At 39.6% G+C, this 24,726-nt stretch overlaps 1 protein-coding gene across 1 annotated transcript; it reads left to right on the plus strand.

Moving 5' to 3' along the window:
• Nucleotides 1–2,653: 2,653 nt before the first annotated feature.
• Nucleotides 2,654–21,653, plus strand: LOC120732919 (putative ferric-chelate reductase 1). Its single transcript, XM_040030834.1, has 15 exons — nucleotides 2,654–3,076; nucleotides 6,477–6,613; nucleotides 10,881–10,978; nucleotides 11,249–11,393; nucleotides 12,023–12,226; nucleotides 12,515–12,616; nucleotides 12,769–12,913; nucleotides 13,647–13,754; nucleotides 14,446–14,561; nucleotides 14,834–14,920; nucleotides 16,201–16,292; nucleotides 16,892–16,950; nucleotides 18,677–18,814; nucleotides 19,764–19,795; nucleotides 19,881–21,653. The coding sequence occupies exons 1-15, from the start codon at nucleotides 2,890–2,892 to the stop codon at nucleotides 19,968–19,970; spliced, it is 1,740 nt and encodes a 579-aa protein (XP_039886768.1). The 5' UTR covers nucleotides 2,654–2,889; the 3' UTR covers nucleotides 19,971–21,653.
• The last annotated feature ends 3,073 nt before the right edge of the window (nucleotides 21,654–24,726 follow it).

Here is a 24,726-nt window from a genome sequence, read left to right on the forward strand (position 1 = left end):
TGTCTGGCTCTCCAGCCTTTTAAGTGCAACGTGGTGCAGATGGTCGCAGCTACACCTAGAATAGGAAGGGAGCTGAGACCACATGGTTCTGCGTGAGCAGTAACCTACAGTGAGAGACAGTCGGTGATTACAGCCTGGAAAGGCTGAAATTGGAAGTAGAGAGTGTTGCACCTTAAACCCCTATGTGTGCATGTGTTGTGCTGGGTAACATAATATCAGAGCATGTTACAACCACAGCCAGCAAATTCTGTTTCTTTTCTATCAGGATGTACTGGAGAGCATCATAAGGTATGGGATATCACTGTGATATGGCAATCTCTGCATTAAAGCAAAATATAAGCTGTCACAGTCTCCCATGAACCTGATGGGGAGGACTGAGGACCTCAAAATGCTGTCTGTGATACCAGCAGTGACCTGTGGAATTTATTTTACTTTCAAGACTTTGGGGGTAAAAAATTGATTAAATAACTAAATAAAATCTATAATTGAAAGAAACGTGTTTTTTAAGGGGTTTTTTTCTAGCCCAAACATTCATTCTGTGAATAATCAAGAAATATACTATTATATATACTACTATATACTACTATAACTATGCATAATTTTTCCGAGATTCCTGTTGGGACATGATCATCTGAGCTCCTCACACCACCAAACCCACCGTCCCCTCCCCACCTACTGCCCCCCCCTTCAATTCCTCACATTTTCTATTTTTATTTCTCTCAAGTCTTGTTCTTAGAAATATTAAATGAATGTACGATATCATTATTGGAAATGGATTTGTGACTCGAGTATATGGATACTAGATTTAAAAAGGGAAATTGTACACTTAATTAAACTAAAAACATGAGTTCTGCAAGAAAACCTGACAAGATGGAATTTAAAAAGTATTTTTTCCGGTTTCAGTGAGTAAAAATCTATAAAAGAAAAACAGTCGAAAGATCCTATGCAGTGTTTGTTGTATGTTGGTTGCAGAACTGTGTAACTGACATCTGCTAATTCATGAAACATGAAAAGGCAAGTTTCTCCTGTAGGCCATTGCACACACAGTGACAGTTAAGAAAACAACTGTAAGAACACGAGCAAAGTGAAAACATTGTTCATGCATGTTCAGTCAAAACCTTTTGACCCTTTTAACTCCACTGGCATCACCTCTCCTTAGCTCGGTATTCCCATGTAGAGAGTGAGGAGGTGAGAAATATATCAGCTATCAACTCTGGTTTTAGACTAACATATTCAAATCTATTCCTCGTGATTCCTTGTAGGAAATAAAAAACTTACAACAATAAAACTGAAGGTATAAAAATACATTTTTAAATTAAATTTGTTCTTATCTTCACTAGAAAAAATCCTTTTTGCTCTACATCCATATGAACAGAATCAACCTTTTGGGATTTCCTTTCCTGTGCGACTCAGCGTGCATCAAGACATATGCTGTTAAAAGTTTATTGAAAAATATACACCCTAAACCAGGTCTGCCATCAGGATTACATGACAACAAAGTGTGAAAGATGAGGGAAAAGGAATATGAAAATACAGTTGTAACCAAAAAACAGACACTTGTTGTTACTGCTGAGTAAATTTTATTGTGGATCTTTCCTGAAAATCAGGTTTAGAAGTTCTGCTGAGTCACGGTGGAGTCAGCAGCATTGTTGGCCCTCCCAGTTTCATCTCCGGTGAAACCTATCCAATAACTGTGTCATTTACGGTCTGTGTTTTTCCACTCACTGCAGTAATGGATTACCTATAAAATAATAATTTAATTGCAATGGAACTTCTTGTATTGTTGCTGGTGTGTACTGGTCTGCTGGGGCTACTGCTCAAAGACATGCAACTCACCACCCTGGGCTGAGGCCTTGTATCTACAGGGAAAAACTGATATGTTTACCACATAAACAGGTTCTCAGCTGTTTTGGGGCTGAATCTTTTTCGATTTTTCCAGCCTATCCCCAGCAAACTTTTGTTTGTTTGGTTTGTTCTGCACACTGCCAAACAGTTCATTCAAAAATGAATATTTAAGTCAGTACAAGGTTTTTTTTTCCTTATTTAGAAAAAATAACGTTTATCAAGTTGCCATAGGGTGATTATGACTATTCGCAAGTCCATTTCCCGTTGATTAATGCCTTTTAAATCGGAAAAAAAACATTTTGATGGTTTGCTTAGCAAAGAAAAGAATCTCTACTGAAGTTTATTAGAAACTATTATGCATGTCATATACTGTGACATTGGCATTTATCCCCCGCTCTCGCTCTTTCTTTGCTGAGTTAATGAAGCTCACCTAGCAGTCTTTCTTTCTAATCTTTGTGACATCAATCATATTGAGGAGAAAGAAGAGGACGATAGACTATTTATTATTTATCTGCTATTTGGATCTCGGCGTTTAAGTGGGTTTTTCTATTCAATTCAATTCAATTTAATTTTAGTTATATAGCGCCAAATCACAACAGCAGTCGCCTCCAGGTGCTTTATATTGTAGATCGTACAATAATAGATACAGAGGAAAACCCAACAATCTTATGAACATATACTGGTCTTCCCAATTCACACCCCCAAAAAACAATTCCATTTTCCTTTACACACGCGTGTGCTCTGGTTTGTAAAAATAGGAATCCCGTCTCCTCCTCCGCCTGAACACAGTAAGTCACCTTTGGGAACTCCATGGTTACGTGACGTGGGTGTATTTACTCACGGAATTTCAAAACATCTACCGTTTCTAAACTCGACATGCTGTCGAAACAGAAGTATCGAGCGTCGCATCCCTAGTTATCAATTACTGGCACTCCCAGATTTACCTGCAGTGCTCCACCCCGCTCGTCGGTAGTACTGTGATACTCTGTTTTGCAGTTTTTCTTGACTACAGAGAGGAGTCGACTGGAGAATACTTTTGTTGCAATGGCTCTTCCTGTGTTGCTGCTGCTGTGCACTGCTCCGCTGGTCCGGGGCCACGGCTCAGGTGTGGTTATAGACAGCTGTGAAGACATGGAACTCCACCACTCTGGGCTGAGCCCACAGACTGCACCGTCACCCTTCACTGTCACTACAGAGCAAAGGCGCTACGGACTCGGAGAGGATGTCATAGGTAAGCAAACATGAGTGAGAGAAAGCTCGACGGCCGTTGGTATGTCACTCGATTCAGTGGTTTATAAGGAAATGAATTATTGGTGAAATTTGTAGTGTGTTTTGGAGGTGATTTTGTGGGAGATGGCAAACCAGCGTGTGAAATATGATAAGATAAGATAAGATAAGATAAGATAAGATAAGATAAAACTTTATTAATCCCTCGGGTGGGTTCCTCTGGGAAATTCGGTTTCCAAAAGCACAGCACCGACAGAAGTTACAGTTACAGAATATTATACACACACACACACACACACACACACATATATATAAATACAGAGACATATATAAATAAAATATACGAAGGGGATAAATAGAATAAATAGGAATAAAAATAAAAATACAAGTGAATTGCACATATGGGGCCAGCAAGGAAGACAGGACGTTCTGCCTGTTCCCAAATAAAAACTCAATAACATAACGTTATGTGTTATGTCTTGATGCATGCTCAATCATCAAGGTAAGGAAATCCCCCAAAATGCATTCTATTCATCTGAAAACGCAACATCCAGATGAACAGAATACATTTTTGGGACTTGTGTATTGTTTTTATTTTGCTCGTTCATAACCAAATCTAGGGAAAACATAGATAAAAAAATACACTATACTATAGTTATAATGTGTTTTATATATATATATGTGTGTGTGTGTGTGTGTGTGTGTGTGTGTGTGTGTATATGTATGTATGTGTATATATATGTATGTATGTGTATATATATATATATATATATATATATATATATATGTGTATATATATGTGTATTGTTGGGAATCAATCAATGCAGAGCAGTGTCACAAACCACGGAGGCCACAGAAAAGTGCAATCAAATGGTGAGTTTATTAACACACAGGAGAAGAGATATCAGCATATGTCTTCTGACAAAAATACACGTTGAGAACACTTATAAGCAGTGGGGTATACGCCCCCCCCCCCCCATGGCGTCAATCACAGATTAAAATAGGTTAAAGACGTTAGTTACAGTGAATGGTACATCTTGTACATCTTTAATGGCTATAAACAGACATAAAACTTCTCTTTTCTATAACACCTTCCATACAAGGTAATAAACTTCAAGCCTTCAGGGTGTCTGAGGGATGGTTATTGACTCCAGTCATCTGTTACCAAGTAGAACAAAACGCAACAGGTTTGCAACAAGAAGCTGAATACATTTGGGCCTCTGCTCAGGCCTATTCCCAGGTTATATGTATTTGTAAGCGTGTATGCAATCAACCTTCTATGCTCTAGTCCTTTCACAATAGACTGTCTGGACTCGCGCCAGACAGAGCTTGAGACCCTCTGTAGACTAATGCAGCAACTCTAAATGAGCACAAATATTTATGCAATGTGTATGGAATACTTCTGGCTGTACCTATAATAAAAGTTAACATAATAAAAGGATCCTTAACACTAGATTTACTAAACCTGCGCAAATTTGCGTAACTTCCCTAAACCCAACACCCCCTAGAATTACTGGGTTTTTTATTTTATGGTGCAAGTCCCGAGGTGTTAATCACCTCGGGAGATTTTCACAGGTCGTCAGCTCGTTTCTCCTCCAGCTTTTGTTGTGCAAACCACCCATTATCCTTGAGGCCTGGCACATTCGCATTTGCTCACTCAAAGTTGCTCAGATCCAAGCCAGGCCAAACCTCTGTGTTACAACTTTCAGAAATGCCTGCCGTATCTATACAAAATATCCCACACATTGACTGACCTGCAAATATAAAAGACACACATCCTTCCTTGACTCTCATCACAGATCTTCCATTGTTCCATTGTCACTGTGTATGTGAGGGAGTGGCATTGCTTGACTACAGCACAGTGCTGTGCATAAAAGCAGACCGACCCAGGAGGGAGAATCGTTTCTTGTTCACTATACAAACAAACTATACAAACATAAATATGGACACATGTATTCAAAAATATTGGTGTGTGTATACACACACACACACACACACACATCTCTCTCTCTCTATATATATATATATATATGGTCAGATTGTGATGCAGCTGGTGGCGACGCAACAGGAGCAGGCAGCAGTGCATCGCAAATGACTGGTGATGCTGCAGCCCCAGGTCGAACATCAGACAGAGGTGTTGGAAAACTCCCCCGCCATTTCCCCCATGACGCTTACCGGATGGTGGAGAAGGAACACCCCTAGGGTGTTTCTAGGGGTCTTTGTGGCTACAGAGGAGGCGTGCCGGTGGCTGGGTAAAGAGCGAACCCTCCGCTTCTTGCCGCTGCTCTCAGGGAAGGCCCAAGCTGTTGCTGTGAGCCTTCCCGCCACAGCGATGACAAATGATGTGATGGCTTGGCCTCCCAAAGATCATTGGCACTGCTTCTGGCAGGTGGAGAAGCAACTGGCAAGGTGACTTCATGATGCCGCAGTCAGGTGGTTGCAGCCGTGGCTCTTCTGTAACTGGCCGGCGAGCCTCAATATTGTGGTGACATCGGCGCCACCCTTCCCCTGGTATAAGAGAGACATACTGGGTTCTGGTAAGGTACCAAGGGCGTACACGCCAGGTGCTGGTGGACCAAAGCATAGACAACATGTGCTGAGTCATGTCGGGTCCTTTCACAGTCTTAGTCGCGCCAGCTTTCTGGAGGTGTGAGTGTGATAGAAAGCGAAATGGCTGCCCTTTAGCCCCAAGCAAGCTGCCTGATTTAAGCATTGTACCAGTCTAAGTTAACAGTTCATCAGCATATTTTAATGAAACTTTCGTAGCTTACGGTAGATGTTTTTCTGTGTAAAACAAATGGCAGTGGATGAAGCAGCTACAAAGTTCACCTTTTTCCCCACGTTGGTGCTTGTTAAACAGGGAGACTGAAGGACTCGAGTAAAGGTTTTAATGGTGGTTACATTTTGAAGTGCTGCTGCTTTGGGCGCTAGAAAAATGTTTTCTTTCACTCCACATGAACCTCTTTGCTCTTTGTGTTGTGTGGAGACTGACTCGGGCTCCATGTTAAATTGTGATAACATCATTGTCACTGCGGCTGTTGTGTTATCAGTTTTTTTGTGTAAACAGAGGCTGCTTGGGCTTAAGGCTGTCATGACTGTTATGCACAGCCGTGCTCCTGGAAACATTTCTATTGTAAATATGTTTTAGCCGCAGATGTGGGTGACACGCTTGCATTTACATGTTGACAACTGAGCTATCCAGTCATGCATTAAATGAAGCATCAACTCCTCCTAAAATCCTTGATAATTTTTTTTTTCCTTTCTCTTTTTTTGAAATAATAAAGGTATTTGAGTAAGTTGATCGTTGCAGCCCTAAAAGTGACTAAGGTTATTTTTCAAAAATCTTATTGTCAAAGAATAACACCAGTTTCATTCTTCTTCATTTTTGTTTTTCTGATTCCAAGTTGAGCTCCAGGGTCCAGCCTCTACACCATTTACTGGTTTCCTATTGGAGGCTAGAGAACTGGGAAGCAAGAGTCCTGTGGGTTCCTTTGCCATACCAGACGGGGCTGCTCAACTCCTCACCTGCAGCCAGAGAGCTGTGAGTATTCTGGAAGTTAATGTGAGCAGCATGTTTATGTACTGGAACTCAAGTCTGCTATCAGCTTGATGCCAAAGTTTTTGCTGTCATTCTTTTTTTTAATATATTTATTTTTAAGTTTTCAATAACAACAGTGCAGCATAAAGAAACAAACAGGCAGGCAGACAGCCCCCCCCCCCCCCCTTCCACATAAAAAAGCCACATACATGGGAAGGGTTCCAGAAAGGAAGGAAAAAAGAATAGGATATATATGACATATATGAGTACATCATCGGTCCAAAAAGGACTGGATCTGGGAGTACCCAAATGTACCCCAGATTCAGACAACTTCACTTTCAGCAACGCTGAGCTGCCAGACTCTTCCGAGGATCCTTATTTGCCACTTTACTGGACTAATTATTTATTATAATAATATTTTTTATAATTATTCTTGTTATTATTATTATTATTATCAATTTTTCTATTATTATTTAATATATGTACTCTTACGTATATAGTTAAATTAATTTGGGTCAATAGAAAAGTCAGCTGCATCAGTGTCACTGGGCCTAGACGTCCCCGAAATCCATGTATCACTCGTACTTCCAGAACCTTACACAAAGTCAGATCTTATTGGTTTAACATATTCGGTCCACTTTGACCGTTGCTCATAGAACTTGTCACTGTGAATCCTCAAAGTGAATGATAGTTTTTCCATGATGTAGTTTTGGTTGACTATATTCATCCAGTCCTCCTGTGACGGTGGTTCAACCTTTAACCATTTCCTTGTAATGGCTTTTTTGCTAGCAATCAATAGAATTGCCAACAGTCTCATATCAGACTTCTTCCAGTTTTGCGTGTTTACATCTCCCAAATATATACACTCAAATGCACAGTGGGATTTTAGATCCAAAAACACAATATATATGATTACACATACAGGACCAAAATTACATTACATTCCCAGAAGACATGATAATGTTTAGCTCCAGAGGTCCCACAAAGCTTCCAACATGAGTCGCCACCTCCTCGGTGCCTTTTTTGAATTGGTGTAATAAAATATCTCACTAAGTGTCTCCATCCAAACTCTCGCCATGTATTGGAGACTGTTGTGGTCTGCTGCAGTTGACACATTTTTACCCAATTTTCACTAGGGATGAGTACATTTCCCTCCGTCTCCCACCTTATCTTAATGTATTCAGAGTTGGTCTCTTTTGTTAACGTGGAAAAAGTTTCCACGAAAGCCCATTTCACTGTTTTCTATTATAATTTTAATTTTTTGATCAAAATAATGCCAGACTTGTAAATACCTGTAAAAATTGTCTTGACCCAATCCATATTTTTGTTTTAATATATCAAAACTCAAGATTGCCCCCTCATGGGTAAGAGAATAATAAGTAGTTAAACCTTTAAATACCCATATCCTAAACCTATTATTGTGAATATTGGGCAAAAAGTCATAAGCAATCATCTCAATATCTTAACTGCTTTCTCCAGCCCACTAGTCTGAATAACACCATCCCAACTATTCAGGAGAGAATCGAGCATAAAATCACCCAAGATGCCAGTTTTATTTCTTATCTGCCAAAAGTGCCATAATTGGCACCCCATTTATAACCGTCCCTTCAACATCTTTCCAGCCTGAGGAATAGGTTGGTGAACATAAACACATCAGGGGTCTTAATTGGGCTGCATAATAATAGTCACGAAGGCATTGTAAACTGATGCCCCATTTTTCTTCCAATAGTTGCATTGTTTTATATTTAATTCTTGCTCTTTTATTTTGCCAGATATACTTGGCCAATATTCTGTCATACCTCAAAATGTTTCTGTGGTATCCAAATCGGTAAGCTTTGAAATAGATACAGTAAGCGACGGAGGACATTCATCCTAATTGATTCCACCCGAGACTGCAGCGTCAAGAAGGGAACAGTTTTCCATCTTTGCAAGTCTTTCTTAATCATTGAGAGCAAAGGGTCATAATTGGCTTCAAACAGTTTAGTTGGATCTTCAGTCAGCACAACCCCCAAATATTTGATGTGGTCTGAGTCCCAGTTCCATTTATATGTGTTTTTAATTTTAGTTGTTGGATGGTAGTTAAGCTTTAATACTTGAGTTTTATTAATGTTAATGTTATATCCTGAAAGAAATCCATAGTCATCTAACAATCTCATCACATTTTGAAAGTGATTCAGTTGGATTAGTCAAGAAAATCAATATATCATCAGCAAATAGGGCAACCCATGGGGGACCCCTGTTATTTCTACGCTTTGTCTTATATATTGACAAATAGAGAAAACAGAAGTGCGGAAGCTCCACATCCTTGACGGGTTCCTCTTTCTAGACTGTTCTAGACTGTTCTTTCTGCCTGTTGTTTTCTTAACCTTATGACAGAAGTTTTTATGCTTTTCCTCCTGTATCATAGTACCGTTGTTTTGTAAACAGAAGGTTCTTTTGAACCTCTTCTATATTTATCGCATCTGTCTCCCTCCGCACTTCCTTTATTTTTGTCCTGACTGAGTTACATAGTGAAACTGAGTGTTCTTTCACTAGTTTTATAAATGTACTTTCTAGCTCTTGTAGTTTTTGCTTTCTGCACTTCTTTAGCACAGAGGAGATACCTATGATCTTACCATGAACTACTGCTTTTAAAGCGGATGATCTGATATCTTCGTGTTGGTTTTGTTCCCACATCATCATAATAAATGTTGTTCAAGGTTCAACATTGCAAGTGACCAATCACCTTGTTGTGACGTAATACTTTTGCAAGCCAAGTGAGTCATTCATTTATGAAATTCCAATGTTGCAAGGACAATATGTATAATACTTACCGTTTATTAAAGAACAGTATCCTGAAATGCAAAGAATTCAGAATTTTGCTGGATCGGCAGACAGAGGCGGTTTCTCGCAAGTTAAGTACTTTTCTTTTTTACTGCGTTTTTTTCCGAAGTTGCAAAAGTATGGCGTCACAACAATGTGATTGGTCATGATGATGTGGGAACAACACCAACACAAAGATATCAGATCATGCTTTTAAAGCATCCCATAGTGTTACTTTTGAAACCTCACCATTATCATTATATTCTAAATAAGATTGAATTTCTAATTTCAAAATGTCTTTAACTTCAGTTGTATTCAGAATGTTTGTATTTATCCTCCAGATGGTAGATTTTGTTTCATTGTTTATATTAAGTGTCAAATACACAGGCTACCTGTTGCTTTTAAACATCAGGAAAAAATCAATTCGGGAGTAAACATTGTGTGCTGAGGAATAGTGGGTATAATCCCGTACAGTAAGGTTATGTTCCCTGCACATATCTCTGTTTCAAATCTCCATATTTTGTCTCCTTCTTCTGTCTTTGTTTCCGTCTTCATTTATTTTTTTGTGCTATTTGTATTTATATGTTCTATTTCTATTGTATATATTAGTCGGCATCTATGGGTGGACAACAAAAAAAGAATTTCATTGCACGGAGAAATGCCTTTTCTTGTGTGACACATGACAATAACATCTTGAATCTCCATATATCCACTATTCCAAGCTCTTTCATGTAATTCTTAACCTTTTTACTAATGCTTTTAGTATTTGTCCTCCCATTAGAACTATCCATTTTAGGATCCAGTCTTATGTTAAAATCACCCCCACATATTGGGCTTTGGGTTGTGAATAGCTCAAGTATCTGTTAGTAAAATCCCCAGTTGCTACCTGGAGGCATATAAACATTTAACGGACTAACTAAGACTCCATCTATTTTACCCTTAACCATAGTGTATCTTCCCTCCTTATCTTTGTGGTCGGAAATGAAATCAAAATTAACTTTATTGGAAAGCAAAATTGCTACCCCTCTACGCGAGGAAAAATATACCTTGGAGTGTCCCATTCTGTTTAATTTTGTATGTTCACTATCAGCGAGATGAGATTCCTGTATATATGCTATCTGAACCTTAGTCTTTGTCAATTGCAATAGCATGTTTGCTGTTTTAATTGGATTAATTATGCCATTTATATTCAAAGAGACAAAAATTATAGGCCTACTAGACATCTGACTGTATTACAACCACAAAATCTCTGGTAGCAATGTATAACAACACACAACAAAACGCATAACAAACGTGGCTGAGTATAGAAAATGTGCAGCATTGTGCAGGAGAGAACATATGACTTACGTGTCCTATATACAGTGTCATTAGTTTTTGTGACAAGTTAATTAAAACTATGCAGCAAGGTATATTGTGTTTGGCATGTCACTTGCACTCTCTCTCTCCCTTTATGCAAATGTGTGTCCAGAACTCGGCTGTGTCCCACACATCAGGCTTTAATAGCAGCTACGTTCAGGTGACATGGAGATCAGAACCATCAAGAGACATCAAAGCGGTTCATTTCTGGTAAATGGTCTATTAATTACATTTTATTTACCAAATCATAACAACAGTTGCCTCAGGTGCTTTATATTGTAAGGTAAAGACCCTACAATCATACAGAGAAAACCCCAACAATCATCACTACTATTAGCAAGATCTTTGGCAACAGTGGAAAGGAAAAACTCCATTTTAACAAGAATAATTTCATTGTCTGCCTTGCTCAAATTAGCAAAGCACTTTCATAAAGCTCAGGTGTTTATACCCCAGTTCACACTGGTTTTGGTGTCGCTGCAGTGCATCCTTTGTGCAGAATTCTACAACATTTTGGATCAATGTGACGAGCCCTGTCCTGACCTTCACTAACGGCAGAGCTGCTAGATCTGCAGGTGCCCTCACTACATCCACTGACAATGGCAGTTTACAACCTGGATCACTTGTTGTAAGTAACAATGTCTGTTTTGAACATAGTTTGGTTGGCAGTTTCATCCTACAAATGGACTGATTTATTATCTGTTGGCTTAGAGGCTGATGGAAGTCTACCATCTTCTGTATTCTGCAACTCCTCTGGGACTGAGCAGCTCAGAAAATAGAGCAGGTTGTCTGCTTAGGTTTTGGTGGTTCACTCACCAGTTTCTCGAGTCTGTACGTCACAGTGCATGTGTGTGAATGGTTATAAGGACCAGTTTATTTACTACAGTGGTCTCAAACTTAAATGAGCTGTGGGCCACTGCTGACACTGTCATCTCATGTGAGGGCCAATTTAGTGTTCAAGTAGCACAAAAACAAACAAACAAACAAGAAAATGCCCACAAATATTTCCGAAAATGTAGCATTTTGTTTTTAAAATTTCCAGTATTGTATAACAAGACAAAACTGCAAATGTGAATGCATTTTTTTCTCACTTTTACCTAACTGAAGCCTTTCATTGAACTACCAAATAAACAAATTGGTACTGTCGTTCTGGCCACACGCCAGATTTGGTGATTTGGTGCCGTATAAATAAAAAAATAAGATTACACAGTATATTCAAAATGATGATGCCAAAGTTTTCTCTTCCTGTGTGTGCAGAAATCAGCTGGACCCATCTCTAGTGCTGACTGTGGGGTCACCAAGGTGTGCTTCAGTCAGCCTTCAAACTGTGACCCAGCAGTCAGTGATAGCTGTTATTTCATGTCAGCCAAGATGTTAGCCGGTGGTGAAGCTGCCCACTTTGAGATGACGGGTCCTTATGAAGGATATATTGCTTTTGGATTCTCTGATGATCAAAGAATGGTAATGTAAAGACAAAATTATCAGTCCCTTGAAATTAAAGTTAGGTTTTTGTTTATTTGTTTGTTTTTTAAGCAATAACAGCAATAAGCCTCTTGGTGTATTTGTATTTAAGAGCACCTGTTGGTGAAAAGCTGCTGTATCGCAGTCATTGTTCACTTACCTCCAATTTGCATATTTCCTATAGGATTAATAAAATATTCTGATGATTCCCACCAATTTTGTGAGCAACGCTAAATCATTCACAACTTGTAAAACAGGCTAATTCATTCCAAATTTGTCTTTCCCCAGGGAAATGATGACATTTACGTTTGTGTTATGAAAAGCAATGGACAAGTTGAGGTGGAACATATGTATTCAACAGGACGATCAAAGCCACAAGTTCTTCCTCTGGTACTACATTTTTTGTGATAGCAGCGATTTATACAAGGCTAGAATGTTTCCATTCAGTTCTGTGGAAAAAGTGAACTGCATGTGTATTTTTTGTGAATTCCATCTTACTCCATAAATTACATCTGAGATTTATGTGTGTTTGTTTCCAACAGGGGAATGTTTATAATATAACAACGTCATTGCAGAACAGTGTCATCAGTTGTGTCTTTACTACCACAAACACAATTTCTATTGAGGGGACTTCTGGTTTCAACCAGGCCTACTACCTCTTGTTTTCCTATGGACCCAGCAACAATGGTAACATAATTTGATGTGTCAGATGGTTTGTTACACCAAACAAGTCAGTCTTTTAAACTGTTTGGAAAGGTCTCTTTCAAATGATACTTTGCAGGTGATCTAATAAGCACGTGTTTTTTATTGTTTACAATTGTACTCCAGTAAATACTTTTACTTGGAACGGTTATGCAGGGCCTTTGACTGTGGTTCCTTTTCCAATAATGTAAAAAGTGTCAAATGAGTTCACTTTTAATACCTCTGTCCCTACCAGTTTATGAAAATGAAACTTGTTTCATAGGCATGCAAAGCTTAGTCTTTTTCCTTAAAAGGAAACCTAACCCAGCTTGTATCTAAATAGTAGATTACAAACTTGCACCTACTCATGCATTAGCTATTAGCTGAATGTATTATATGCACATAAAGCTGATGCCTTTTGGCCATATTCACTCTCACCTTTTTTTTTTTTTTCATTATTCCAACCAATGGGTTTTTTTTTTTCTAGGCATGTTACACTTTTTCTTTTTCACATCAAGTTCAATGTCAGACTATTTCCTTTTATGTATTATTCACTCATGAATCCCACTTTCAATTTATGCCACCACAAGAGAGAGATTGGTTGTGGTATGTGGAAACGTATTCATAGCTTATTCTGTGAAATTTAAATGTTGGTGTGGTTAAATGTTATCCTGTGTGACACTCACACATGCATACACATATACAAGTGTCTGTAAACTTTGATATATCTTTCCTACAGGATCAATAAGAATCCATATGGGTACCTTCATCAGCAATAAAAGGATCAATATAAATAATCCCCTTGTTGTTGGCAAAGGTGATGTTCCTGATATCATCAAAGCTCATGGTAAGACCTTGCACAAAGTGATACATGTAAAATAAAAATGTTTTTTTTAGTCCAAAATAATTTCAGCAAAGTCCTCTGTCATTTTTTGCTAACCTGTTCACAGCTAAATGATTTGAAAGTCCTTGGAAGATAAATGCTACCAGGAACGTCATTTCATTTGTACTTTTAGCACGATTAAAGTGTTTAATCTATAATACTGAGTAGACTTGCAGTCCTTTAAATTGAACTGCACATGTTTCACAGACACAAGTTACACAAACAAGGAACCAAAACAGTGGATGAGGTTGGACACATAGATGGGTGGTCTCTTAACAATAACTGTCCTTTTTCATGAGACAAGGATATGCAAAACAATAATTTATAACAATCTTCAGATGTTTGAAAACTAATAGAATTTTGAAGATGTGAAAAACATTTCTGTGCTGCTTTTCTGCTAATGGTATACCTGTAATTATGGCAATGGACTCAGTTTCTTGGCCCAAGGTTGCTGTTTGGCTGCTCACTTGTCATATTACCTTTGCTCTGTTGACTCATTAGTTTAAATCCAGAATTTGACGACTACAGTCAAATGTTTCTGCTCTAAATTTTTAGTCAGTTGACAGACCACATGTTTACTCCAGGGGAAGAAATTCATCTTAACTCCTAAAACAAAGAGAAGTGGAGAGAATTTCAATATTTAACTGTGTTTCAGGATCACTCATGCTGATTGCCTGGATGACCACAGGATCACTCGGCATGATGGTTGCCCGATATCTAAAAAAAATGGCCAAGGGAAAAAAAATGTGCGACAAAGATCTCTGGTTTATGGTGAGACATCATAGACAAAACCATGTATTATCTTTTCAATGTGGAACCAAAGTTTTTGTAAACTAAACTAGGCTTGAAAATAACTTAAACTTGGTGTTTCCAGAATAAATTTCATGACTAAAAATATTAACTTCATAAGTAATTTCAGATATCCAATCCAATCCAAGATATAATAGACTTGTAAGACAGCTTGGTCCAAGCCTAATGTTATGTGGACAAATGTATTGGTTTAGCTGCCACCGTATCATGCTGTATTCTTTGTGTTCCTCCAGGTCCATGTTGGAATAATGTGTCTGACAGTAGCTGCCACAATCACTGCTTTCATCCTTGTGTTCGTTCATTCTCAGAACTGGTCTGGGGTTAGTACACTAACTCTGCTAGATTCTAAGAATCTTAGTTAAGTTATGGTTTTGTACTATTCATTACAGCGACAATCAAATGATAAAACCGTGTTTCTCTGTGTAATAATATTTATTTTCTTATTTATTCCAACTAAATTTTATGTGTTGTTCACACAGGATTGGGTGTAATTGTTGAATACATGAATGCAAATACTCTCCAAATTATGTTGCAACATTTAATTCCAGTTTTTAAACCCTATATTTAAGTACAAATTTATTTATATATAGCACTTTTCAAGATCATTTCTGCAAAGTGCTTCACAATCAAAATAGTTAAGTTCAAAAGAACCCCAAACGTTCCTCATTGAAGATTTAGTTGATATTGCGTGGACATCAAGAGTTTTAATTACATTAGGCACAAACAAGGACTTTGTTTTCTGTTTGAAGAAAATTGTCAGCCATTCATTTTTTAATAGTCCAAACACCTATGCAAGACCCGTTGCTTAGGAAGTCCAAAGAGTGTGTTTATACACCACTTTGCATTTAATCCTTAGTTACTCTCTGGCTTGCTTCCATAACATTTTGTCTGTCGCGTCTCCCAATCACCTCCAACCAGTTGCAGCAGATGGCTGTATCACCTGAGCCTGGTTCTGCTGGAGGTTTCTAACAGAATAGAAGGGAATATTTCCTTCCCACTAACCATACCAACCAGGTATGGACCCCTCCACCCCTTGGCTTTGGTGTGCAGAAACAACTCCCGTGTAACAGTAGGACCCTCTGGCAAAACCAGACTGAAGGAGGATGGTCATCTCCAGCTTTTGGTTGTGATGTGATTGTAGAAGAGAATAGCGACACCATGTACAACCTAAGGGACAAAATGCAAACTGTGGAGATGACAAAAAGTTGGTGCATATTTATAAGCCAATATTGCAAGTCATTAAGACATAAGGCAAGTGGAGCAGAAGTGCCACTCATAGGGAGGTACATCTAGAAATGATTAAGTTCTCATGGTACTCTCAAAGGTACTCTCGTACTTTTCACTCTGGGGTTATTTGTGGAGGCTTTACCTTCACTTGGGTAGTAGAGCAAGTCATCTATCAAACAGAAGGTCCATAGATCAATCCTCAGCTCCTCCAGTCTGCAAGTTGCATCCACAGGCAAGATTAATATACCTCTTCAAAGTGTTTTTTTTTTTCTTTTCTCTTGATATTCATTAAGCACTCTTTAGTTGTGTGTTTCAGCTCTCAGACTGATATTTATGCCCCATGATTAGCACTGTTAATGTGTTTGGTATCCAGGGAGCACATCCAGTGTTGGGGTGCCTGGTTATGATCCTCTCACTCATCCAGCCTATCGGGGCCTTGCTGCGCTGCGGACCACAACATCACCTGTATGTATCCATCTGTGTGTGTTTAATCAATATGCTATATCATGCCTATACACATTTAAGAATACTCTGTTCAAATATTATTTTAAAAAAAAAATGGCCTCACTTTTTTTTTCTCTACAATTATTTAACAAATTTTGAAAACACGATAAACCGAAGGAATGGGGCAGTACGTGCTTAATGACTAAATGCACTGCTCACTCGGCAAAGTGAGGTTATAAAGTTATTTGATAACCCTAAGAGTTGTATTCATACTTCAGCCATAAAAGTTTTTAAAATTTCAAACTTTTGCAAAGTGTAGCCTGCATGTGCTTTATCAGAGCACACTTTCACACTGAAACACCAAGTAGGAAAATAATTAGCACACGACTCGTGAAAGTTATTCCTTCCTCTTAGTAATAATGGTACTTTTAATAAATATAGCCTGGTTGTAGCTTTGGAGGCCAGACTCAGTAAATGAGATATTTTTTAAGTGAAATATAGATTTAGTAAAATTGTATGTTCAGTAATGATACTTGTTTTCATAAATTGGATGCAGGAGAAATTTTAGACAAGAACTTCAGAAGCTTATGATTTTATAGTTCTTCTCTTTTCTTTGATAGGAGGTATCTGTTCAACTGGACACATTTTTTAAATGCGGTGGTAATAAAATCTATAGCTGGTAAGCTTGTGTTTTACTTCATTCTACCATCTTGTATATACAGTGGGGCAAAAAAGTATTTAGTCAGCCACCGATTGTGCAAGTTCCCCCACCTAAAATGATGACAGAGGTCAGTAATTTGCACCAGAGGTACACTTCAACTGTGAGAGACAGAATGTGAAAAAAAAAATCCATGAATCCACATGGTAGGATTTGTAAAGAATTTATTCGTAAATCAGGGTGGAAAATAAGTATTTGGTCAATAACAAAAATACAACTCAATACTTTGTAACATAACCTTTGTTGGCAATAACAGAGGTCAAACGTTTACTATAGATCTTTACCAGGTTTGCACACACAGTAGCTGGTATTTTGGCCCATTCCTCCATGCAGATCTTCTCGAGAGCAGTGATGTTTTGGGGCTGTCGCCGAGCAACACGGACTTTCAACTCCCGCCACAGATTTTCTATGGGGTTGAGGTCTGGAGACTGGCTAGGCCACTCCAGGACTTTCAAATGCTTCTTACGGAGCCACTCCTTTGTTGCCCGGGTGGTGTGTTTTGGATCATTGTCATGTTGGAAGACCCAGCCTCGTTTCATCTTCAAAGTTCTCACTGATGGAAGGAGGTTTTGGCTCAAAATCTCACGATACATGGCCCCATTCATTCTGTCCTTAACACGGATCAGTCGTCCTGTCCCCTTGGCAGAAAAACAGCCCCATAGCATGATGTTTCCACCCCCCATGCTTCACAGTAGGTATGGTGTTCTTGGGATGCAACTCAGTATTCTTCGTCCTCCAAACACGACGAGTTGAGTTTATACCAAAAAGTTCTACTTTGGTTTCATCTGACCACATGACATTCTCCCAATCCTCTGCTGTATCATCCATGTGCTCTCTGGCGAACTTCAGACGGGCCTGGACATGCACTGGCTTCAGCAGCGGAACACGTCTGGCACTGCGGGATTTGATTCCCTGCCGTTGTAGTGTGTTACTGATGGTGACCTTTGTTACTTTGGTCCCAGCTCTCTGCAGGTCATTCACCAGGTCCCCCCGTGTGGTTCTGGGATCTTTGCTCACCGTTCTCATGATCATTTTGACCCCACGGGATGAGATCTTGCGTGGAGCCCCAGATCGTGGGAGATTATCAGTGGTCTTGTATGTCTTCCATTTTCTGATGCTTGCTCCCACAGTTGATTTTTTCACACCAAGCTGCTTGCCTATTGTAGATTCACTCTTCCCAGTCTGGTGCAGGTCTACAATACTTTTCCTGGTGTCCTTCGAAAGCTCTTTGGTCTTGGCCATGGTGGAGTTAGGAGTCTGACTGTTTGAGGCTGTGGACAGGTGTCTTTTATACAGATGATGAGTTCAAACAGGTGCCATTCATACAGGTAACGAGTGGGGGACAGAAAAGCTTCCTACAGAAGACGTTACAGGTCTGTGAGAGCCAGAGATTTTCCTTGTTTGAGGTGACCAAATACTTATTTTCCACCCTGATTTACGAATAAATTCTTTACAAATCCTACCATGTGGATTCATGGATTTTTTTTTTCACATTCTGTCTCTCACAGTTGAAGTGTACCTCTGGTGCAAATTACTGACCTCTGTCATCATTTTAGGTGGGGGAAATTGCACAATCGGTGGCTGACTAAATACTTTTTTGCCCCACTGTATGCTAACATTTTCAATAGCAGACACACTGTCACCCATGCTGCTCGTCTTAAAATGCCTGCTTCTTTGTGTCACACAGTGGCAGCCATATTTACAGGCCTGGACAGGATTGACAGTGATGATGGGTGGCTATTGAAAGTGATGGGTGGCTTCTTTGCCTGGGAAGTTCTCTTCATCATCATTTTGGAGGTCCATGATTGGGTAGTTAAACACAGAGGTAAGCCTTTTTTTTTTTGCATTTCAGTGACGAAGGAAAAAATCATCACTACCCATATACACTTTTAATGACAAAAACCAATCTACACCCAACAGTCCATTTGCACGGTGAAGAGCCACCTGATCAGTTCAGCAGCATTTAGCTGACTGAGCGAAGAGTATAACCCCTGTACACCTCAGAATGGGGTTGGATGGGTAAAATAAACAGCACTGTATCACAAGATTTTCTGTGTATAATACAGCAGCATCAAATATTGGTATTTATGAATTGATGAGTGAAAACGCGTAAGAATGTCTCAATGGTAGTCTGCTGGAACAAAAGCTGTTACACTTTAACTGTGCTGAAGTACAGCGACAAAGGAATCTTTATCTTTCGATTTATTAAATGCATGAAAATACTCTGGGAATACTATACACGAAGGCTCAGCTCATGCACCACCAACCTAATGTTATCAGAGAGAACTTGCATTGAATTGTCTCAACTGAGACTATCCAATTTTGGACACGTGTAGTTTGACAATGCTGTGGCTCAATGTGTGGCTCAGTCACACAAATTATTTAAAAAAAAAAATATGATCACAACCTCTTTGTGTCTACAAAAACTGGTTAATGTTTGGTGATTTTTAAATAATTTTTTACCCCCCCCGTGCCACACACACTTTCCATGACCAATGGCAACTTGACATGCTAAATGTTTACATAGAGCTTCCAGCACATCGTTATCGTTCTGAAAGTTGTTTTTTTTTTTTTTTCTTCAATCACCACAACTACTCAACTCGACTCAATTTTATTTAAATTGATTTCAAATTGTTCTTCTTCTGTTAAAGCTTAAAACTAATATCATAACTCAACCTGTATAAATAAAATGATTAAAAACATAGCTGGCTGCTTTAGTTCACTTCAGTTAATGTGCCCTGCAATATTTCACTGTTCTTTGCTCTGGGTTTCAGATGATACTGCTGATCAAATGGAATCAGCATTGGTAAGCTGAAAGAAATATAAAAGCAAGCAATCACTGATTGCCACAAGATGGAGTATTTCTAATATAATTTTACTTTTTTTGTCAGGTCAAAGGTGACAGTTACCTGATCGCTGTGTACCTTCTGGGAAACCTTTGCTTTTTGGTGGCACTTCTGGTTGGAATTGGAGAAAAATGAGCAGCAGCAGAATCTTCCAGAGTGTTTCCCTGTAGTTTTGTTGAATTTTATCATCAATTTTAACATACTTGATGAGAGACTGCACTCAGACCCACTGATGCATCAGTTGGCGAATCCTGGAAAGTTTCTCAGTAATGTCTTTAAAAAATATTACTTGTGTTTTTTTTTCTCTTTTGCTTTTATTTGATAATTAAGGTGTACTTTCAATCAGCATTCAATTTCACTGGGCCAAGCATTACTGTCGTGTGTGTGTGTGTGTGTATAATATGTCTCACAGTTGCAAAGAAAGAAGTAGTTTTAGTCGCCTTTAGCCTCCACTCTGGCTGCCAGGTAAACCAGTTTCATTTTACAAGCTGGTTACATTTTTTAAGCCAAACAGCAATTTTGTATTAAAAAGTACTTTTAACAATTTTTCCTTTTACATTTTTAAATCAGGTCAACTCGACCCACATCATAATGGGAGGGTTAAAGCCCATTTTGCACATTAACATCTGTTAATCTGACAGCATCTCTCTATGAATCTGCACCTTTGTCACTTTCATTTGAAAAAAAAAAAAACTGTCATTGATTCAGCTCCTGAACTTCCCATTTAATGTACATTTTTTTCATATATTTCTAATAATCTTGCTGTCAATAACAACTGACAATAAGTCAACATAATTTTTAACTTCATTAAATTGAAAATTATGTATGTCAGTGTAGTAGTGTTAAATGCTTACCAGGTTCAGATGCAAATGAGGAAACTCCACTCAGGCAAGTCTGCTGGACCAGATGGAGTGAGCCCCCGCGTCCTCGAGGCCTGTGCCCCCCAGCTTTGTGGAGTCTTCCATAAACTGTTCATGCTGAGTCTGAAGAGGGTCCCAGTGCTGTGGAAGACATCAAGCCTCGTCCCTGTACCAAAGACGCCACATCCCAGTGGCCCCCAGGATAACAGGCCTGTGACACTGACCTCCCACATCATGAAGACCCTGGAAAGGCTCACCCTGGACCAGCTCTCACCCATTGTCAGGCCACATCAGGATCCCATTCAATTTGCTTACCAGCCCCGTCTCACAGGACGCCATCATCTATCTGCTCAATCGTGTCTACATCCACCCGGACCAGCCGGCGAGCACTGTGAGCTTCATGTTTTTTTTTACTTTTCCAGTGCTTGGTGATAAGCTAACAGCGATGCAGGGGGATGCTTCTCTGGTGTCCTGGATTGTTGATTACCTGACAGGAAGACCACAATATGTGCGTCTTCCACATTGTGTGTCTGACAAGGTAATCAGCAACACAGGAGCACCATAAGGGACCATCCTCTCCCCCTTCCTCTTCACCCTCTACACTACAGACTTCAGCCGCTGCACAGAGACCTGCATCTTCAGAAGTTTTGATGTAAGTAAATTTGGGGTCAATTTAGACTCAATTCAAAATCTCCTACTTGGGACGAACACTAAATGTAAATAGCTGACTTTCTAAATAAACCTATCCATCTTTGCAAGGTCAATTTTTGCTTTCACTAAATTCCAAATGTTTAGCCATAATTAGCTTAGCTGTCCTACTCTTGTTACTGCTCTTTCCTACTGCTGTTACAATCAAATGAACATCTCTGCAAAGATAAATTAGCTGAGACCTTAGGTTGATGGTAGTTACTAGCAAACACAGAAACTTACATACACTATATAGTACAGTTCTATGATACATCACCAAATAGAACAATTTGTGGCAATGCAGACAAGCAGAGAAACAGTTTAATTAGTTTAATTTGTTCACTTGATCGGAGGTGTGTTTCCTGCAGATATACAACATCGGATCTCATTGATTTTAAATGAGTAAAAACCCTTGTGCGTTTAACCGGATTATTTATACCTTTAACATTCCAGCTTATAAAACGAAGAGCAGATGACTTTGCGAGCTTGCCATTCAGGTACCAAAATGCAGGTGCAGAAAAAATATGTCCCAACCTCTGGAATAATAAATCTTTCGTGCTTGAATCGATACGGTCCAATATCCTCTTTTCAGGGCTAGCAATAGCTCTCATAATCTCACTCATGTCATGGGGTGGTGCCTCCGGTCTGTCCTCAGCATGGTCCTGTCAGGATCTGACGGCGCCCTGACCGGTCGACCTGCCAGTGTGTGTATATCTGTGTGCGTGTGTGTGTGTCTCTCCTATCGCCCTGTCTTCCCCTCCGGCTCCGCTGTGATGTGTTAGGAGGTAACCTAGCAACAGGCTACCTCCGACCCGGAAGTGCTGTCGCCCGGAGCTGCCGCACCTGCAGTCAATCCACCAGCTGCTGCCAATCAACTACCATCTTCAGCAGGGCTACTTAATGGTGTGGCTGAGCGACAGACAGCGCTGGAGTATTGCACTAAGCCTGGTAGTGTTTTTGAGTCGCTAACGTTATTGAAGTGCTGTCTGATCTTCGTACTCATTCTGCTGTCGTGTGTGTGTGTTCACCCAAGGATTGACGGAGGATTTACGGACACTAAGGAAGCACTTGGAGGAGAGACGGGCACTCACTACCACGCACGGGCTTACACGGAAGGAGGGACGCACTATCACCATTGTTGCACATTTGAACTGTTGTCACCTTGCTGCACTGTAAATAAATGCACTGTCATTATTTCTGAGCTCCGCGCCTGAGTCCACTCTTTAACAACCGTGACAGGTCCGAGGCTTTTGCGGCCTGCTCTTTCCCCGATCTAGTTTTGCTCATATTTCGTACACCGTAGCCTTGAAGATGTAAAAAGTGCCTCAGAGCAGCACACGGGCGTGTTATCGTACTGTTGTTAAAAGTTCGTTAGTTTTGGAGCAATGGAATTATGAAAAAAGTTAGTCCATTGAGGAGCCCTGTACAACACGTCTTCACATGGCTACCAGACACGCCCCCCAGACCAGACACAGTGACGTTTCACCAGAATCCCTTTGATCTCTGATCTTCTTTATGACATCAGCACACGAAAACCTATAAATAGGGGAGAGGTTCTCACTCTTGTCAGTCTTTCAAAGATAGTGGAAGAATTCACTAGGCAGGAAAACACTTAAACTACTCGAAACTTCAGTTTCTGACACAGTTGACCGTATTTTTAAAAAATATTTTAGTTAGCACAGAGATTTAGCATCAACTTCAATTTGAAATATGAGTCTGTCAAATCCTGTTGCATGCAACATGAGAGCCGAGAACGAAAAACTTCAACAGCAAATCAAAGAGCTGAAAAATGAGAATAAAACTCTCAAACAACAAAACTCTACCATACGTGACCTTAAAGTCGAGAACGCCGACCTTAAGGAGCAAAAAAGAGAGCTCATAAATGAGAACAAGATTCTCCAAAAAAACATTGAAGTTCTCTTCAAACGAAGTGGGTTCTCTAAAAACAAGAGGAAAAGAGACCTGCAACTAGAGAATGAAACAATTCACTTCAAAATTCAAGACCTGGAATATTGGAACCAAATTCTAAAGGATTTAAACAGCTCCAAAACCAAAGAGATCCAGCAACAGAAAGAGGTGATGCAGGAAATGGAGGCAGAAATCAGAGAGTTGCAAAGCAGCAAGACAGGCTTGGTTATAAAAGTGGGAGACATGGAAAAGGACAACCAGTCTTTAAGAGAGGAAAATGATGTGACGGTAAAAACGCATGTGTGAGCTGAAAAGGGACTTTGAAAAGGAAAAAGATGACATGCAACAGGAAATACAGGCTGTTAAAACTGAGCTCCATCAGGCAAACACAGCCTTTAAAGAGTTACAAGAGAGTGAAGAAAGAAAAAGGATCATGAATGAGGAAAACAAAACAACGGACAGTGAACAGCTCAGACAGACCCTGGAACGCCAATGCTTTGCACATGAAATTGACATATTGAGGCGGCATAACGAACTTCTTGAACAGGACCTCCAGGAGCTTTCCAAAAGGAGTGGTGATTCTCAAAAAGAACTGAAACCACACGATGAGGGTGTGAAAGGAGAATCACGGATCTTCAAAGCCACTGAGAAAGACTCCCAACATGATTTAACGTGACCAACAGAGAAAAGGAGTTGTTGTGCCATGAATTTCAGGAAAAGAAAAGAGAGCTTGAAGAGGTCAAGAAAAATCTGTGTGATGTACAGGAAGCCTTGAAAACAGAAGACATGGCGTTGCAAACCCAAGCTCAGACTCCCAAAGTTTCACAGGAAGAACATAACAATCTGATAAACAACTACGATGTCCAAGTTGACATACTCAAACAACAAAATAAAGCCTTAGAAAATAGGGTTAGTGACCTTACCAAAAAGATGTGGAATGGACGGGAAGCGATGAGACAAATGGAAAAGAACTTTCAAGAACAAAGGAAGCTACTTGAAAATCTCCGAGGAGAATTCGAGGAAATTTAGCACAACTACGACTTTGGCCCTCCCTATTAAAGCTGGTTAACGCAGGTTCAATAGGGCTATAACTTAGACAATGGAAATTCATTTGATTTAATTGGCCCAAAATGAGTGACTGCACCCAGACACTCAGTAGCAAAAAAATTACAGAGATTCAAGAGAGAAAACTGTTTCTGCATAGACTCCTATAGTACTGCAAGTCGTGTCATCACTTGGTGTCCTGCATAGAGTGCAGGTTTAAGGTATCTACGTATCTTTCAGAATTAGAAGCTATGCTGCGTCAGGGGTTATAACAGCTGTGCCCCCCCCCAACCGGTCGAGGCAGATGGCCGCCCCTCACTGAGCCTGGTTCTGCCGAAAGTTTCTTCCTGTTAAAAGGGAGTTTTTCTTTCCCACCGTCACCAAGTCTAAGG

Source organism: Simochromis diagramma, unplaced genomic scaffold (genome assembly GCF_900408965.1).
Source record: "Simochromis diagramma unplaced genomic scaffold, fSimDia1.1 OVJJ01000361.1, whole genome shotgun sequence".
In the NCBI taxonomy this organism is placed as follows: domain Eukaryota; kingdom Metazoa; phylum Chordata; class Actinopteri; order Cichliformes; family Cichlidae; genus Simochromis; species Simochromis diagramma.